The sequence below is a fragment of the Tympanuchus pallidicinctus genome, unplaced genomic scaffold (assembly GCF_026119805.1).
Source record: "Tympanuchus pallidicinctus isolate F22 unplaced genomic scaffold, pur_lepc_1.0 scaffold3, whole genome shotgun sequence".
Taxonomy (NCBI): domain Eukaryota; kingdom Metazoa; phylum Chordata; class Aves; order Galliformes; family Phasianidae; genus Tympanuchus; species Tympanuchus pallidicinctus.
In genome coordinates this window covers 74978258-74996647 of record NW_026294747.1, presented here as the reverse complement: position 1 = coordinate 74996647, position 18390 = coordinate 74978258, and the positions used below count along the sequence as shown (strand labels likewise).

The 18390-nt window shown below is 41.6% G+C and overlaps 1 protein-coding gene across 1 annotated transcript; it reads right to left on the bottom strand.

Moving 5' to 3' along the window:
* Positions 1 to 529: 529 nt before the first annotated feature.
* LOC128086143 (uncharacterized) lies at positions 530 to 18069 on the bottom strand. The gene is made up of 4 exons (XM_052694416.1): positions 17913 to 18069; positions 12160 to 12698; positions 10908 to 10974; positions 530 to 5767 (listed from the first exon to the last, which is right to left on the bottom strand). Exons 2-4 carry the CDS (start codon positions 12619 to 12621, stop codon positions 4248 to 4250), a joined length of 2049 nt encoding a protein of 682 aa, XP_052550376.1. The 5' UTR covers positions 12622 to 12698; positions 17913 to 18069; the 3' UTR covers positions 530 to 4247.
* Positions 18070 to 18390: the final 321 nt, after the last annotated feature.

Genomic DNA, 18390 nt, shown 5'->3' with positions numbered 1-18390 from the left:
GAAGTGGTTCCCATTACAAACATACTTAGAAGGTAATGATGAGCTTTCATGCCAAAACCCACAAATACTTCCAGAGGTTTCATAATACAAGTTGTCGTGTAATTACCCAATTACACTACTTAATGTCCCAGCTCAGCAAAACACATGAGCATACTCAGTATATTCAGTAACATTAGTTACTGAGGTTTACAGAAGTTTGCAGGGGCGAGTCTTTTGTTAATGAGACAGAAATGAAGTCACATGATTGAATCTGTTTTCAGCTGAGCACACTTTCAATTACAACTGATTTAGAAAACAAGTATTTCTTACAGGCTGTTCTAAAGAAATCCAATTTGAAGTCTTCAGCATTCATTCAAATAAACATAAGTTTCTTCTTTCTCCCATTTTTCATGCCTTCTATCTCTATTTCCCCCCCACTTTCAGTTTCTTGTTTAACATCACTTCAACAAGCACAGGTTGCTAACTCAGGTAGTGTGGGAATCTGTTTCCAAAAGAGGTGGTGCTAAAAATTGCAGTGGCATCAATAAAGCCTTTTTGTTGTTTTTATTTCAGCAAAGTTCTCTTAAAACATGTTACAATATAATATTAACAGAAGTGTCTAAGCAGTGTTTTTAACACAAGGTAATATTTCAAAGTAGGAAATTTTATTAAAAAGCATCACTTGAAACTAGTGTCATTTTCACAGTGTACTGCAATCTGCACAGAACAAAGGGAATAATCCAGAATATTAAAACAGTCAACGTACTCTACCCAATTTTGACTTCAGAAAGCACAGAAGTGTGTAGGTAATGAAACATATTCAGGTAAGCTCTCTCAAATTGCAAAATGCTTCGTACTAAGTGATGCAGGCTTTTGTAAGAAAGATCCTTTTCCCTCTTACATAAGCAGCACTACACAACCTATATTATTTTCCTCCTGTAATAGTCACATTTTCCACAATGTTTCCCATTATCTGCGTAAGTGAAACATTCACCTTTCTATGAAGGCTGTTTTGAAAGTAATGCTACCTACCTTATTATATTGACCCAGCTCTTAGAGGCAGATGGTGGTATGACAGTAAAGCCGGAACCTTTCCACCAACATTGCATTATTTTTTTTGCATTGTTGCAGAAAGGTATTAATTTTGGAGTGACCTACGTAGATGGATTAACTTCTACTCTTTCTGTACAGACTTTGCTAGCCTCTTTACTTGCACTTACTCTAGAAGACTTTATGAGTACCCCCATTAGAAAAACCCATTAGGAACAAGGGTTGGAGATAGTCTCCTGAGATTTATTCAAGAGTATGCATGAATGTGGTATTGAAAGATGAAGGGAAAAAAAAAAAATTCTGTACTTCACATCATTATATTATGCTACTAAAAGAAAGAAACCATATGAAAACTTGAAATAAAAGTTCCTAGGTTGTAAATATAATTGATAAGGTATATCTGTCAAGAATAAAGCATGCAATTAATTACAGCAAATGGGGTAAGTGCCATAAAATTAGCATTCATCGTACATTGTCTGATTGCTTTTGAACTTTATCTTATGTAGGACCGCAGTGCACCACTTAATGTTGCATGGAATGAGGTAATATATATCATTTTCATAGAGGCAAAGGCTATATACTATGCTGTTAGTTAGACTACCATAAATCCACTCCAACACATTCCAAATTCATGTTACTGTAACTAAGTGGACTGAGTTCTTAATTTAGGCTGTTTTTTTTTTGTTTTTTTTTTTTTAAAGTTAGCAATGAAAACAGGCTCAAACAATGAATCTTTCTTGACTGAAATAAGGCTAAGCTATTGCAAGTTGCAGTTAACTGTTCGTATTTAGATTATTTTTATTCATCGTGTGAATACTTTATCCCAAATGACAGTAGCAGAACTATATGAAATGCATTACCATTAATCAGATGGCTGCAAAATACCGCATTTCTGCCCCGTGCATCTAAAAATCTACTTTTAATTTGAGGGTAACTATGGGCTCTCCTACAAGAATCTTCAGAAAAGATAGACTGTTTATGATTTCACACTCTGAAATCTCCCTTAGCTGTAATAATGCTCACTTGTAGCTCCCTGGTAGTTCCTGCATCCCTTAATAATAGCACGTTTAAATGGAAGTGCCATCACCATGTGCACAATACAGAATTTAAGCATTAGTCTTCTCCATATTCAAGCAATTCCGCTGGTATTACAAACTCACTCAAGTAAAATATACACATACAAATCATGCTGTTAGATGTGCTATATGCTACATAAAGGCAAATGCTTATTATATTCAAGTAACATCTGCACTTTGCTGAAGATGTATTAGATTACATCCTACATTAGATTCTGATTATCTGCTACACAGGTTTAAATCCAGAATGACTTTTAAGCTATTATTTTAATGGGGGTGACAGCCTCTAAAACAACTGCATATGGTAAAGCAGACAAGAAAAATAAGGAGCAATGTCTGTGAGAAGATTATTTTCTTGACTTTCCGTCAAATAAAAACATAAGCATCTTATTTCAAACCTTCTCCAACATTGTCTTCCCTGCAGTTTCACTGCAGAAATACCCCGGTCTGCTCTCTGCAGAGCTTCTCTTGCAGTACAGACATCCTGATACAGCAGTGAGCTATCTGCTTCTGAGAGGAAGAAGGCCTTTGACACCCTCCTCACAAAATCACCTCTTTGTAGAGGTCAGTTTGTTAGAGAAGATATAACATCAGGGCTGAACTTATTGTAGTTATGTTGGCCTCAACAGAGCATCCAGTGAGGTATGTTGCAATGAGTTGCTCAGACTTAAGAGCTGAAACAAGAAATACTAGCATTCTGTTTTGGTGCAGGAAAATAATCTGTCCTAAGCCTGCATATCTCTGAGTTCAAACCTGAAGAAAAAAGTATGAGGGAAAGATAACCACAAGTGATAATGACAAGATTAGAAAATTACAAGTAAAAATGGAAACACAGATGGAACTCTCGCATTTGGGTTCATGCTTTTAGAAAGAAAAAAAAAAATTGGTTACAAACTTCAGAACGAGTGAAGAGCACAGGAAAGTGCATGCATTTTAGACACATGTGCTCAGGCAGACACCCACAGTAAAGTCATATAATACATAGTAGTCTCACTTTCAAATTGGTTGATGGTAGGCAGCCTGCAGCTGTCTTATTAATGTTCCTCTTCTATATGTGACATTCGTGCACACCTGTTCTTTAGTAGGGCTGGTGAAGGATGGCTGGAAGGAGTTGAGCTATGTCACAGAGCATGCTTTTTGTTCCTGACAAAATAAGGATAGAGTGAAGCAGCAATATTTTGGGAGAGGAAAGGAGAGACACACAGATCAGAAAGAGCAGTCTGACAGAAGAGTTGGAAGAAGGCAATAATCAGTGTCATTAAATACATAATTTCATTTTAGAATTGAGTGATTTAACAAAACAGAACTCCTAAAATTAAGCACCAGTTTCAGCCAAATAAGTATGCTTGTGAATGGTGTCCCTTTTTGGTCAGATTTCATAACTGGTAAGAAACTGAATAAAAGTCTGTTTCCTTTTAAAGCCTGATTTTCAAGACATGTTTCTAACACTTCCTTCTCATCATGCAACCCTTCACTGGCTGCAATTTAAAATGGGAACAAGTCTTCGCAAATTACTTAAAAGCAGATTATTTCAAAATTAAATTAGATCATTAGTTACAATGTCCATGATGAGAACATGCTTTGTAAAAACAATGTTCTACCCAGGTCCATTTTTACAAAATTGTGCAAATATAATTCAGTGTTACCACATTACCATTTCTACTTTGAGGCACTCTTAAGGCACTGAAAGATTAATCACAACATTTTATAAGATGTAAACAAATTTGCCTCTGAGTGCATACAGTCTTGCTGGCAGAAGAAAGTGAAAGCAGACTTCCACTACTTGGCTGCACTGCTTTCAGTTCCAGTACCAGAAGATATGTATTTACTCTCACTGCAATTTTCTGTGGTCCAGAAATAATTGATTTTAAGAGACTGCACTGTAAAAAATAGTTCTGATTTGAATCCATAGATCCCCCGTCTGAAGATGTTAACAGAAGTACTACCTTGGAACTCTGAAAGCTCTCTTTTCTTTAAATACTGATCACTTAATTAAGGTTATATTTAAATATTCCTAAATTTGAGAGCACTTTACTGGGACAGTATATTCATGTTGACTCACTGTAAGATCTCAAATACAGACAAAGAATCAGAGTAGAATCCTAATCCAATTTAAACCCCAATACTGTCACTGTACAGAAATTAAGATGAAATCCATAAAATAGATACACTAGTTCCATGTTCATGAGTGATCTGATTGATCCTTCCACGTACACAGTCAAGAGAAACTGATATCAGCGTTCCATTATGTACTTCAAAAGATGCACGGAGGGTCACACTGGTCCATATGCTTCCCTCTGGCATCTGCCCTCCAATCTGCTGAGCAATTATGGAGGGTTGCATGTGATCCATGGTCAACTGTTGGAGAGTCACTTTAAGCACATTGCATGAATGGATTAGCTTTAAGTTAAATGCAAGACTGGCAACTCCCTTTTCTGTAAAAATGAAGTACTTCTGAGCAAGCTGTCCAGAAGAAACCAGCTGTATCTGTTTCTCATTGGATGAGATCTGGGTGAAATCCAGCAATTTGTTTCTCACAGCTCCGGTAGGCAGGCCTGTAACAGAAACTGTGGCTGATATGGCACTAGAAACTGCTGAAGGTATCCAGATAAGGCTAAACATACTAATCCCAGAACTATCTCCAAAATACCGAACATTACACTGTGCAGGAGAGAGTATCTCAAAGCTAATCAGATCTCCAGCAGCAACTTTTGTGGCCCCAGAAGCAGATATTGACGTATCTCTGTAATTTACCCCAGATTTAAACACATTCATTAGTTCTCTGTTGGTACCATTCCTATTTATATAAGAAATTAAGGAGAAACCCTCCCGGACACAAGTGTGACCCATAGAATACAACGCTTGGTGCAACACAAATTTAACAACACCAGTTTCAGTGAATTTTATAGCTCTGCCATCGTGAGATAAACTTAGCATGTAAGGGTCGGAAACAGAAACTATTTTAAACGTAGGCCGATAGTTAGTTTGGTAATGCATTGCTGTTGACATGTGTGCGCTGATCGCCACAGCACCTGTATCATGAGACAACCAGAACAGACTCAGTGCGCTATTAAGATCGTAAATATGTAAGTCTTTACTTTGATTGCAGAATTGGTTGGGGCTCCTCAAAAACACGGAAAGAGTTTGGCTGGGCTCCACCTCAGCAGCGCTGCTTAAACTGGTGCTCTGGAAATATTTTCCTTCTGGCTGTTCAATGCGAACACCACTCAGCTCATAGCCTTCCTCACTGCCATTTAGCTTTAAGGAAAGTTGCAAAAAATTCCTGCAGTTGTGTTTTACTGCAAAATTTAGGTCAGTCCACAACAGACCATGCTGCCTGAATATCAGGCCGTGATCTTCGATGGACAGAATGTCACAGTGAAGCTTTTCCCTTATCTTCAAGTTCAAGCCAGAGTAGACCTGAGAGATGCCAGACTTCACAGATGGTAAAATGATGTTTGCAGCCCAAGATTCTGATAGCTTGCTTTCACTGGTTGCTGAACAAACCGTGTCACTGACAGTGGAACAAGGCATGGCCACCATTCCGTCTTCACATTTCAAACATGCTTGGCATTCTTGCATTTCCTTATTAAAGAAATACTCCTCTCCACACAATCCCAGAGCTGCATCTTTCTCAGCAATTCCAAGGCATCGAAAGCCACCTGTTCACAGAAATAGGGCAATTTTATTGTTAAACCTTTAAAACACTACATGTAAGAACTCTACAGATCTACATACATATCAAGCATGTTTGATAGCATCTAATTATGAGAGAAAACAGAAGATAACCTGATGAAATCGAAGAAATTCTTTACTCAGAGGGCAGTGAGGCATTGTCATAGGATGCCCAGAGAAACTGTTGATGCCTAAGGGTGCTCAAAGCCAGGTTGGATGGGGCCCTGGGCAGCTGGATCTGGTGGAAGGTACTCATGCCAATGGCAAGGGATTGGGACTCCATGATTTTTAAGGTTCCTTCCAGCTCAAACCATTCTGTGCTTCTATGTTAGATCACTTTGCACTACTAAAGGATCTTTGCTAGCAGACAGAGGAAACACTAAGGGAAACTCACCTTGTCCAAGCTGAATTCAGTGTTTTAGAGTGGAAAGAGCAAAGAGAGAGAAGGGGCTGAACAGGGGAAATTCTAACCAAAATCTGTAACTGGTCAGATGTGATATTACTCCAAAGACACTTTGCACTAAGCAGTGAAGGTATTTTTAACTAAGGTAGAGTTCTTATACACAAAAAATGTTCACTGCTGCCTACACATGTTATGGGCAGCGCTGCTCTAGCTGTGATTGCTAAAGCAGTGCTTTCCAGGCTGAGGGACACAGACCTCAGGCATTCTGTGTACTGTTTTTAATGATCCTGCAAGAGACAAGTACGGAAAACAAAATGGTAAACATATGGCTTAAAATCATTATGCAGAGCTTGCACATTTGAAAAGCAGAAAACCACTGCTGTGAGACATGGGACAGCAATAGTCTTGATAGCCTAAAATAATCAGATGAACAAAGCACCACTGAAAATATCTAGAGATGCTGTTTGGAATTACTTAATTTGAAAGAAGGTAATTTTGTGCTGTTAGATGGCACATCGTGACCTCAGTGGATCAAAGAATGCACACTCAAAGAGCAGGTTTTAAAAACAGCCTGTAATTTTCTATGTCAGTTTTCCAAGAGCACTGCCATCTGCTGTTGCCTCCAGCTGGAGCAGCTGGTTCCCAGCACCTTTGTGCACAGAGCCCTCAGGATCTAAACCAGCACACTTAATTTGAGACAACCAAAAGAATAACCACTTGCAGTTTGCACCTCAGAGTTTATGTGCCAATGTACTAATTTCAGCTTTTTGACCACACATAATCAAGCCCAATGATCACCTTTCCTATAGCTCCTCTTAACTATCCTTTACTATCTACTATGTTATTTTATTCACAAGTGTTTCTCAGATGCATGCATTTGTTCTACTCCTCAGTCAGAAAGTTGTTGTATCTGAGCAGAGATCTGCTCCAAGATTGGGACTACAAGCATTTGACATGGTCCCCAGCAAGATAATTTTCTCCACTGCTCAATCCAGGACAGTGCTGGCTACATAGACTGTTGTCACAGGCAGAAAAGCATGCTCATGTACAGAGAACTGCATAAAAGAATAGTACACATACACCTGGCATATGAGGGAAAGCAGATTATTCGCTAAAATTCACTTCTGACACAATATTATTCAGCTGAGACCACCAGATGCAGTATTCATTCATACAGGCTTCATATATTCACCCTCATACCTCTTTTTGTCTATTCACGTTTCATTCACTTGATTCTTCACTAACACATAGTGGTATGTAGTACCATATAATGTATGATATGAGAGAACACTGCTTTAAAGACCAGGTATGGCTTCCTCAGAAGAGCTCGGTGTAGAAAAGTGAAATGAAACTTAACGTTTTATTCCCCCAAAAAGCATCTGGCTTTTTTTACAAGAAGCAAAAGCAAAATAAATACGGTCACATTTTTTTTCAATTACGAATATTCTATAGGGAATACAGAAGGTCCCTGACAACCTTTCCTTTCGAAAACAGATCATTTTTCACCACAGAATAATAGCTGACATGACACTACTTAACCAGTTCTGCTTCTCAGATTAACAGCTCCCACACCACTGCAACATGCAGGATGAGCTGCTACTGAATACACAAATACAACCATTTCATATAGCAGAGATGATCTGCAGAAGTGCCTAGACATACTCACTTATGCTATTTGCTTCTTTAATACATCTTTATTTATACTTAAGGTTTTTTATGAATATCAAGCTTTACAAACAGATGTGGTGACTACTCTTACCATTACACTCTCTAGTTTTTAATCAGTTTTATCTGCAGCAGGTGCTCCCCCTTCATGTACTAGAAATAGGTGACTTCAAAGCAGCACATGGATTGCTTCCTACTGTGGACACAGCAGCAGCAGCAGCAGCAGCAGCATCCTAACCTCTGCCAGACCTGAAAAGGTCAAGGAGCAAACAGCAGCCAAACATCAGAAGGTGAGCAGAGCACCATGCTGTGACTGCTTCCTATTTCTCTCTACCACATTTCTGACAATCTCTCCTACCTCTTCCTGGCCCCTACTCTGGATGCTGCTACACCTGATTTTATTGTAAGCAGCACAGCTGCATTAAAGTTGTTTTGTGAATCCACATATATGAGGTTGTCTAAGTTTTGTGCCTCCACATGCAGCCAGGCTGAGCCTGTATGCCTGGTAGACATTTGCACAGAACACAAACAGCCATATGGATGAAAACCTTAACAAGCACATGTAATACTCACACAAACATGTACAGCACAGGTGGCTCAGCCCTGTTCTCTCTAACTGTATGGCACTGAAGACGAGTAGTGGAATATGTACACACCATATGGGACTCTCCAGTGACTGGTTCTTCAGTTGCTGGCATCTGAACATACAAGCTCGCCAAAGTACAGGGTCTGGGTACAGTTGATGGTCCAAAAGCCTCTTATCCTACTCGCCCGTTAATCCCTCCTTATTTTCCTCTAAACATTCATAACAATTTTTGTATATTCCCAAACCCATCGAAAACACTCCTCAACAGATCTCATGCAATCTCTAAATCCTCTTCCCACAGCATCCCACAGTAAGTCCTATAGAAACACCCCTTTGGTTTGCACGGTGTGGACTGCTTTTGGCCAGCTCCACTTGGCAGATTCACATGAAGGACAACAGTCTGACCGCTCTCCTGGGATTGTATGAGGAGAAAACCATGCACTTTGATGGCTCCTTGGTGACAAACCTTTGTTCAAATAACCTAACAACTCCTGTCTCTGATTAAAGCAAGGAAAGGCACCAGGGGAAAGAGGTATGATACACAGAAAAGTGGAAGGGCAAAGAAAGAGAGGCTCCTAGTTGCATGGTTTTTTGCTGCTATGTGTTCCGTTCCCACTGTTAAGGGAACATGAGTTGTTATAGATCCAACAAACTTTGCGTGCAGCTCAAGAAACCGCATACAACATCTGGAACTCATGTATTAGATCACATCCCCACCTACCCTACATTACCCAAAACAAACATCCAGTTTCAGACGCCCTTTTGACAAGTTAATTGCACTTGTATAAGATAATGAGCCGTCATGAACAGACAGGCTCAAGGTAGCAATCTTATCAAACAAAAAATACGAAGAGCACTCCCTCTTCCATGACAGATGATGGGGAGAATGTTGACAGAACACTGATTCCTAGCCCAGCTGATAGGAGACAGACTGTCCTCACATCTTCATAAGACACCATTAAAAAAGTGAAAAGAGGAATCAGAGGAAGAGTCTTTTCCTTTCAAACATATTGCTGCTGACTGTGGTCTGACAAACCACCATTACCCAACTGTTTCACAGCAGTATTTTGTCCTCTAAATTTTTCCTCTAGCAGTAGAAAACACCTACGCTTGGTCTGGATCATCCCACACAGCCTTCTGGATAAATTCCTTACAGCCTTCCCTCTCCCATGTCACAAACTAGAGCACCACAAAATGACTCCCACATTGGTGGTTCTCCTTTCCTCAAGCTGAGACCCTGTAGGCTTCCTTCCACAAAACTACCAGCTTGATAGCATCAAACCCAGCCTCCTACTAAAGAAGAGACCAAGCCTTATACCATTCTGATGCTTTGGTTCAAATGTTGTGCCCCTAGCAGTCCTGCATCTAACTGCTCACCACTAAAGCTGACTACAAGGAAGCATCTTGTCTCTTACAACTGACTGTGCTACACTGTTTGCCAGGCAAGGCAGCGCTGGGTGCTCTCTCCAGTTATTTCCAGTTTTCTGTGGTATTTGTAGTAACACCACCTAGCCATCCTCAGTTCCTGCCAAAATGAAGCAAGGGCAATGTATGCAAGCCCAAGTCTTCTTTTAACCCTTTCCTAGGACCAATTCCCTCCACTTTTTTTCTACACCAGTGCAAAATCACTCAAAGAGTTGAAACACTCTTTGTCCCTCAGAAAGGTCACCCACTTTTTATGTGGAAGTCTAGAGGATAAAAAGCATAAAGCTGATGAAGGCTTCCCTTGGTTGTTCTACTGAGTGAACTCTAGTACAAGCTGTGATTGGTGAAGTGCTCTATTTGATCAGTTTCTTTCCAGTTTTTTTTGGCTGACCAGAAGTTATCCTAGTACCTGGATACATTTTGCTCAGTACATCTGTTAATTTTGCTCTTTGTGTCTAACTGCCATAAGAAGTAATGAAGGCTAAGTCTGAAGTTTTCCACTTTTTGAGCTATTCCACTCAAATCCCATCTTGAACGACTGAAAACTTCTCCAGAAAATGATGAACACTGTTGATCATTCTTCAATATTTGACAATATTATTGTGTAAAGGAGAATAAGATTGATGAAGAAAGGCTCTATAAGCACTTTCATTAGATAAAATCAAATATCTACCTCAGTGCAGCTGAAGGAAAATGACAACTATTTTTCTCCATTAGGAATAGCATCTTTGATTTTCACCCCATTTGCACCAGCATAAACAAGAACATGTCAGGTTATAAGAGAAAATTAAAATCAAAGCATATAAAAACCCAAGAAAATAAGGTAAAAGGGATCCTCCAAAGGTCCTAGTGGATATTATGTTCTAAAGAGTCCACTGTCTGTCCAGAAGAACTGCTATCAACCTAGAGCTGACTGTTTCTCAACCCCTTTGATTCCATCAAGCTGAGCATACAATTACAAATATACAGGCTTGAGCCTTTATCCTTCTGGCCTGTTCCTAAAGAACTAAGTATTTTCATCCTTTAATTATCAGAGAATATAACTTACCTGGAGTATTCAGGCATTTTATTCTCTCACCACAAATGCTTGGAGATTCAGTGCATTCATCTCTGTCCTGTAAATCATAAGAACCATACAGAAAAACTTTAATGTCATAACTTCAGCTTGAAACAGGCACTTCAGGCTGTCACACCCAGGCATACGCAGACAGTAAGAGGAAGGTGATCTCACAGACATGTTGGAGCAAGACAGCTCGTTTTGGATTTGCTTTATCAAGGTATCCACACAGACTGTGTGGTTTCCAGTTTGCAGATCATGAGCTAAATGGACTGGTACTACAACTAACACTTTTTACATTACATGATCTATACTACAGTATTGCATCCCTCAACTGCATAGCTCAATTGGTCTTGAGGACACTGCAACAACCAAAAGATCATTAGGAAAGGCTCTTAAAGACGTCTAGTCTGGGAGGAAGGTGCTAACTGAAAAACATCCAAGAAAGTGAAATGATAAATTAACTTTCCCTCTCAACAGGCTCTACTCTCACCATACAGTAGGTAGAGCGGAAGGAACAAAAGGCTAAATTTGCCTTGAAACACTCAAATTAAAGAAAATCAGACAAGGGAAAGGGGGCAGCCTCTTTCATGTTTTTCTCGGTGATGGGGGCACAGATCACTAGCTGTTCAGGCTCACAAGAAGCTAAGAACTGGAGGCAACATCTGGCAAAGAAGTCACTGCTTTAAGCATCCCGACATACCTTAGGATTTTTAAATGGAAGTGACCACAAAAGCATCTTGTTTACATGCCTGTTTTGTACAGTAAACTGTATTTAATAATTATAAATGTGAATGTTAAACATTTTATATCTTTGTATGCTGTTCTTAAGCTAGAATTAGATTTTACTTTTTTTTTAACTGATAATTTTCATTTTCAACTGATAAATAAATGCATGATTGTTAGTTTTACTTAATAAATCTTTCCTCTACTTTTCCAGTGTTCATGTAATCTGCCCTGGCATTAAATAAATGAAATTATTATGCATAAGTGCATTTTAGGGTGTATTTTTCTACCAGGATGAGCAGAATCAAAGACCTGGCAGCTGCTAGACTTGGGAAAGCTTTACATCCAGCAGACACTACTCAGTGCCCCATTTACAGCAGTAAATGGCAATGAGAAAATCCACAGAAAACTTTAGGCAAAATAACTATCTCTACGAATAGTTATTTGCACATCATCCTCGTATGTCCAACACAATACTTCATAAACAGTAACTGAAAGATACAGAATTATATTTCACCTGGCAAATCCGATCAGAGTTTGCAGAACAATCAGCCATTTGGAAAAAGCCAGCAGGACACAATGTGCATTTTTCACATTGTGAAGGTGTCTTTTGGAAATTGCAAAATTCATCACTTTCACAAAGACCACAGTCCAGCAAAGATTCCCCAACATTAATCACTTTTGCATCCACTTCTACTTTATGCACAGAGTATGACTTCTGGAGATGATTCCTGACCTGGTTCTGAAGTCCTTGAAGATGACTTTCAAAATAATTTTGAATATCTTCTTGCAAACTCTGAAATGATATTTGTTTCACTGTGTCAAAAAGCATGCCATACTGCACTTTGATCAGATCCATTTGCTCATACATTTTTCTTTGCTGTTCAAGAATCTCCCGTTGCTGGCTAACCAATACATGTTGCTGTTCAGCAAGTTTCTGCTGTAAATCTACAATGATCTGCTGCTGGCTTTTTAGCATTTCAGTAAATTTCTCATGACCTTTGGCAAGGTGAAGCTGTAGTATTAGGGCATCTTCAGATGGAACTTCATTTTCTCCTGAAATACAAATGACTGATTATTTTCCAAGATAAATAATTTTCCAGGTTGCTGTGTTATCTCTTCAAAGGTGTTACAATTTTAATAAGCTTAATGAAAAGGCACTTTAAATTCAAGTCATGATTTAAAACCAGTCCCTTTACTATCGCTATAGCTCCTCCATGGGACTTCAAGCTCTTCTCTTTCATAAGCAACAACATTTACAGTTGGAGACACTGAAAAAGACATAATCAGCCTCTGTGCTTCAGGTCATAAATTAATCATCACTGGTCAATAACAGATGAATCATATCAATGTATACGTCAAATACAGTAAGGAACAAATGGTAAATTTTCACTACAGAGGTGATAAAATTTCTTGAGAACTCAGAGCTATTGAAGGCAGTAAAAATAAGGGTCAATTACAAAGAACTGTAAAAGGAGTCTATGATACTAAGTACAGCAATAAAACAAGAAGAAGAAACTCAAAGGAGACAAAGGTGAAATTATGCACTCACTGAAAAAAGGAACAATTCTAAGTCTTTTATTTAAAAAAAAAAATTAAAAAACAAAACAAAACAAAAAAACCCACTGTTTGCTGATGATTGTCACCATTGAGGAACCACCACGAGCTAATGTAGTATATACCTAGACACAAACTATGGCCTAGAAACCTATGTCATCACCAGTTCTGTACCCTACAGAGGTAAAAAATGCGAAGAAAACGCTAGGATTAATTATAAGAAGTGTGCATAACAGAAGAAAATGTATCATTATTGGCATTATATTAACCAACACAGCATAGACACAGTGTTTGTTAACAAAAGCCCCAGTTCAGTCAGACACATGCAGAGCTGATGTTTAAGCACATACTTAAGGAGCACTGTCTTCAGCCAGTAACCGGCTGACTGCTGGCAGCAAAAACGGCTATAATTTGAAGTTCTGACCACAGTGAAACTAGTCATGTGATGGACTGGCTTTCAACGATCTCTCCCCTAAACAGCCTTACAGCATTCTAACTAAGGCAGTGTTCCAGTCAGTCAATTTATCTTTGCTCCTTCTAGATGTCTAAAGCTCAGTTGGTGACAATATGAGACCTAAGAAATCCTCTGTGACTGCTTTTATTCTCATTTTTATTTTATAGTATTGAGCTAAATTCAGCCGCACTGTTATACATCAGTACAGGAGGCCTTCCACTGCATTAGTTGGTGCTATAGGCAATTCACAACGCCAGAACAATACTGGGGTAACAGAGCTCTTGCACAAAAGAGAAGACTACTGAAAATAAATGATATTTGATTAAGAGGAAGGGGAATCTTGTTTGTCAAAAAAACCTCTGAAGTCTAAAATAGCTCAGCACTAAGTGTAGCCATTTCTCTCCATTACCTGTCTAAAGATAACCAACAGTGAATGTCAGACTGGGATGTCTCTAGAACACTGGGTTTAAATCATACAGGATGAATTCCACTCCAAGACATATTTAGTATGCATCAGCAATCCTAATTAACTACCCTTCCACGTTTCCCAGCCAAGTATCAAACAGGTACAACCACTTGCAACACCCAGATGTTCTCATGACCACAGAGGCAATATTACCTTTCATACAAACACACACACCATACACAGCCACGGTAAGCAGTGTTTGCAGATACCCACTCCACGCTTCCACGGTCCATCCACAGTACAAACAAAACACTGAGAATGCCTTGGAAAGAACACTTCAATCTGAGAGGGTGCTGCATGTTCCCTCAGGAACAATCTTAGTGCAAGAAGACTGAAAGAAGGCTACCATCCTATCATGAGGAACGGAGGGAAGACTGTGAGATCTTTACTGGGACCCAAGATGGTGCCGCTCCCTCCTGATAACTACAGCAGATGAGCATTGGACTGCAGGCACTTCTCAGTGCACAGAAGAACACAACAGCATGTGCCAGGTTTGGCATGTATGAAATATACGAGCTGCACATTATTTTGCCCAAATGGGAGTGTTTGGGTATGCAGAGGAATCTATCCAAAAGAAAAGAACAGAAAAATGGCTCAGGTGGGAAAAATGAAGAATTTAATGACAACTGATCAATGTGAAGAGGAACACAGAGGAATATAAAATGACACAACAATGACAACAGGTCATGTGCATTCCTTCATTTGGGATGCCAGTCCTTCATCTGGAGTAAGGTGCAGTCAAAGAGCTGCTGAGAAACATCAATGAATCTTGCAAAGGAATGGCTTCATCTGATTGGAAAAAGGTGTTACATACAAGTCTGTACATCAGCTCTCAGACTCCTCTAGTCTTGGGACTAGATTCTTTAGAAGAACAGAAGCAAAGGACATTTCCCGGATTTGCCCCACTATGTTCATCACATGCTGTTTGAGTAGCTGCTCTCCCCAGCCAATGGTAAATGAATTAGATGCTTCAATGTGTGATTATCACATTTCATTATCGCATTCCACAGGCCATGCGGAATTTCTGCACAGAACCACTCTTCATCTGCAAATGAGAGTTGAAAAACATTATCTGCACTATTTCAAGAAGCCTACTGATCTGTGTTCAAAAGAAAGGTTTCAGAGGTCTTAAGCAGTGAATGTTAGAGGTTGCAGGCAGAGTAGAATACTGGATGCTTGCCTGTGCACTGACTGGAAGGAAACCAAAGACTGTCAACATGGCTCATTTTGATGTTTCTGATGCCAAGCATGTGGGATCTCTGCTAAATGTTGATGAATCCAGCATGATGCTCTTCCACTTCTCGGAAAGAAAGCTGTCTTGTGAAGGACTGGATTCAGTGTTTAGAATGGGCAAAATGCATACAGGCCCTTTGTCCAATCCAGACAAAATGAAGCATCCAGCCCAGGTCCTCACACCAAGCACCATGGCTGCTGCAGTGGTCTTGGCTGCAGGCTGCTGCCAGTTTGTGTCACTCACAGGCTGTGAGGCAAAAGCAGTGAGAAGGAAAAACCTTTGTGGGTGCAGTTGTGTGTGTGAAACAGACTTCACATGAGAACAAGTTCACATGCTATCACTAGTTTGCTCACCCTGTGCTTCTGTGATAATGGTGCATTCAACAGTTTGAAACGGGCTAGTAGGCAGCACTGTCCACTCCTTCCCTCCAGCACACACGATGATAATCTCTGCGTCAGGTGAGAATGGCGGGGGTCAGTGAGGTGTGAAAAGGAGAACGCACAAATCCCTGACAGCCGCTGCCATGAAGTATCACTCATTCTCAATAGTTTGAAAAACTTTAAAGGAAACTTCTAACCACACTCTTGTTCTTCTAAGACTTCCCTGGCACCATGACTGCAAAGAGCATAAAGCTGTAAGAGTTCACTGCACATGTGTCAAGTCCCAAAAATCCAGGGCATCATCACTGTTCCAACCCTTTGCTTCACTCTCCCATATTATACTTTGTCCTGTGACAGGAAGGAGTACCTAACCCCATCTTTGTGGCCTAGGAGATCACAGGTGCACAGATCTCATAATGGCAGCTTCAAGTGCTATGATTGATTGAGGTTCTCATAGGACAGTCCTGGAATAGGTGGATATTTGGAGAAGGAGGTCACACTGTCTGATACTCTCAGTAAAGATGTAACACGTGCCTTCGGCACCATGCAAGAAGTGTCATTCTTCTGTCCATGCAGTCCTTATTATTTGCTATGATTTGTACTACTTGGAAATATGGATCTTGGTAAGCACAAAGAAATTGCAAATGTCATAGGTCCTTTTGCACAAGGGAGGTACAGCAATTATGATAAACGTACAAAGAAAGCGCACAGAAGCAGAATAAATGGAGAAGTCTGCTTTCTGCCCACCCTTGGTCACAGGACACACAGAGGTTCTGCAGGACATCTGGGAGCAAAGACAAAGACAGACATTGTCACAGTAATATGAAGGTGGGGGAAGAAGACGGAGTTAAATCTCACCCTGGGATTGGCATCACCAAATTCTGGAAGGCCGTTTTGGAGGTGGTGTCACTCCACTCAGTTGGTGCCCAAATTGAGGCTCTGTGCTCTTTTGTGTGCAGGAGCGGCAGTGCTCAGCTTGGCCACAAGGATGTGACAAAGTTCAAACATTCATCATGCCTTCCAATATCTTTGACCACCACTAGGGGTGAAATAAATCATTCTTCCTCACAAAGTTTGTATCTCTCAGACAAGGCATTAGGCAAAAACACAAACTGCTCTGTGTTCATTAAAGCTACATGCAAATGCTCATTAAGCTTCATAGAATCATAGAATCACCAAGGTTGGAAAAGACCTAAAAGATCACCCAGTCCAACCGTTCACCTATTCCCAATAGCTCCTACTAAACCATGTCCCTCAACACAACATCCAGTCTTTCCTTGAACACCCCCAGGGTCGGTGATTCCACCACCTCCCTGGGCAGTCCATTCCAGTGCCTGACCACCCTTTCTGAAAAGTAATACTTCCTAATGTCCAGCCTGAATCTCCCCTGCTGTAGCTTGAAACCATTCCCCCTGGTCCTATCACTGATGACACGAGAGAAGAGGCCAACCCCCAGCTCACTACAACCTCCCTTCAGGAAGTTATAGAGAGCAATGAGGTCTCCCCTGAGCCTCCTCTTCTCCAGGTTGAACATTCCCAGCTCCTTCAGCCTCTCCTCATATGGCCTGTTTATTAATTATTAAAGCTATTATTATTAAAGCTAAAGCTGATGCTTTTTACACTGGTAAATCCACACATCCTGGGCAATCACTTTGCATCTTTCGCTGACCCAAGAGTGTAAGCTGGACATGTCTGACTTTCTACAAGAATGCTAACCTGACAGGGGCAGTACAATGCTCGTTATTCTGTGCAATAAGAGGAGCTCTGCAATCTGTTGGTGTTTCCTGTTGGCTATCACAGCACAACAACACGTGAGCAGCAGCAAGTTTCTCACTAATGGCACCAGCTCATTCACCCTGGGTGCTCAACTTACAACTCTGCAGCTCCGGACAACGTTGCTACAAACCAAAAAATTCCAGACACAACAATTGTGAAGACAATCAGAGAACTTACGCTTGCTTTAAAACAGCACCGTGAAAGTTCCTACTCCACCACACTTCACCTGTTGCAGACCCCCTGCAGGAGTGCACCTACAGAGGTGTGCAGAGGCGATACGACGGGGCAGCGCCTCGCACTCAGCGCCGCGGCTCCCAAACCACGGAGCTGGGGCCGCACGGAGGGACGGAAACGGGGCAACCCCAGCGCCTCCCTCCCGGACCGGCCCCCCGCCGCCCCTCACCTGGCTTCACATCGCAGATGAGCTGCACCCCCAGGGCGCCGCCGCCCAGCTCGGGCCCGGCGTAGGCGAAGTCGTCTCCCGCGAATTGAGCGGCTCTGTCGGCGGCGCGGAGCAGGGCGGGCTCGGAGCAGCCCTCGGTGGCGGCGGAGCAGCCGGGAGCGCGAGGCCGGGGCCGCAGGCGGGGCGGCAGGCGGCACTCCAGGCCGTGGCAGTCGCGGCGGGTGCCGTTGGCGGCGCAGCCCCCAGCGGGGCAGGGCTCGGCAGCGCCCCCCCTGGCGACGGGGTGCGGCCCGGCAGGCGGCGCTTTGCCCTGCGGCGGCCGCAGCGGCGTGGCGGCGTGCGGGAAGGAACGCGCGGGGCGGCCGGCCCTGGGGCCGCAGCGGGCTCCGCGGCACGGCGCAGGGGGAGCCTCGCCGCCGCAGGAGGGGGCACGGCAGGGCTCGCCGCCGCCCTCAGCGCCCAGCAGCGACAGGCAGAC

Bases quoted from the DNA above. Each gene is read 5' to 3' on its own strand.
- LOC128086143 (XM_052694416.1), bottom strand. From the start codon at position 12,621: ATGCTAAAAAGCCAGCAGCAGATCATTGTAGATTTACAGCAGAAACTT. The intron at 10,975-12,159 runs GTGAAATATAAT...TATGATTTACAG, and splicing joins ACTCTGATCGGATTTGCCAG to GACAGAGATGAATGCACTGA. The intron at 5,768-10,907 runs GTAAGTTATATT...TTCTGTGAACAG, and splicing joins AAAATGCCTGAATACTCCAG to GTGGCTTTCGATGCCTTGGA.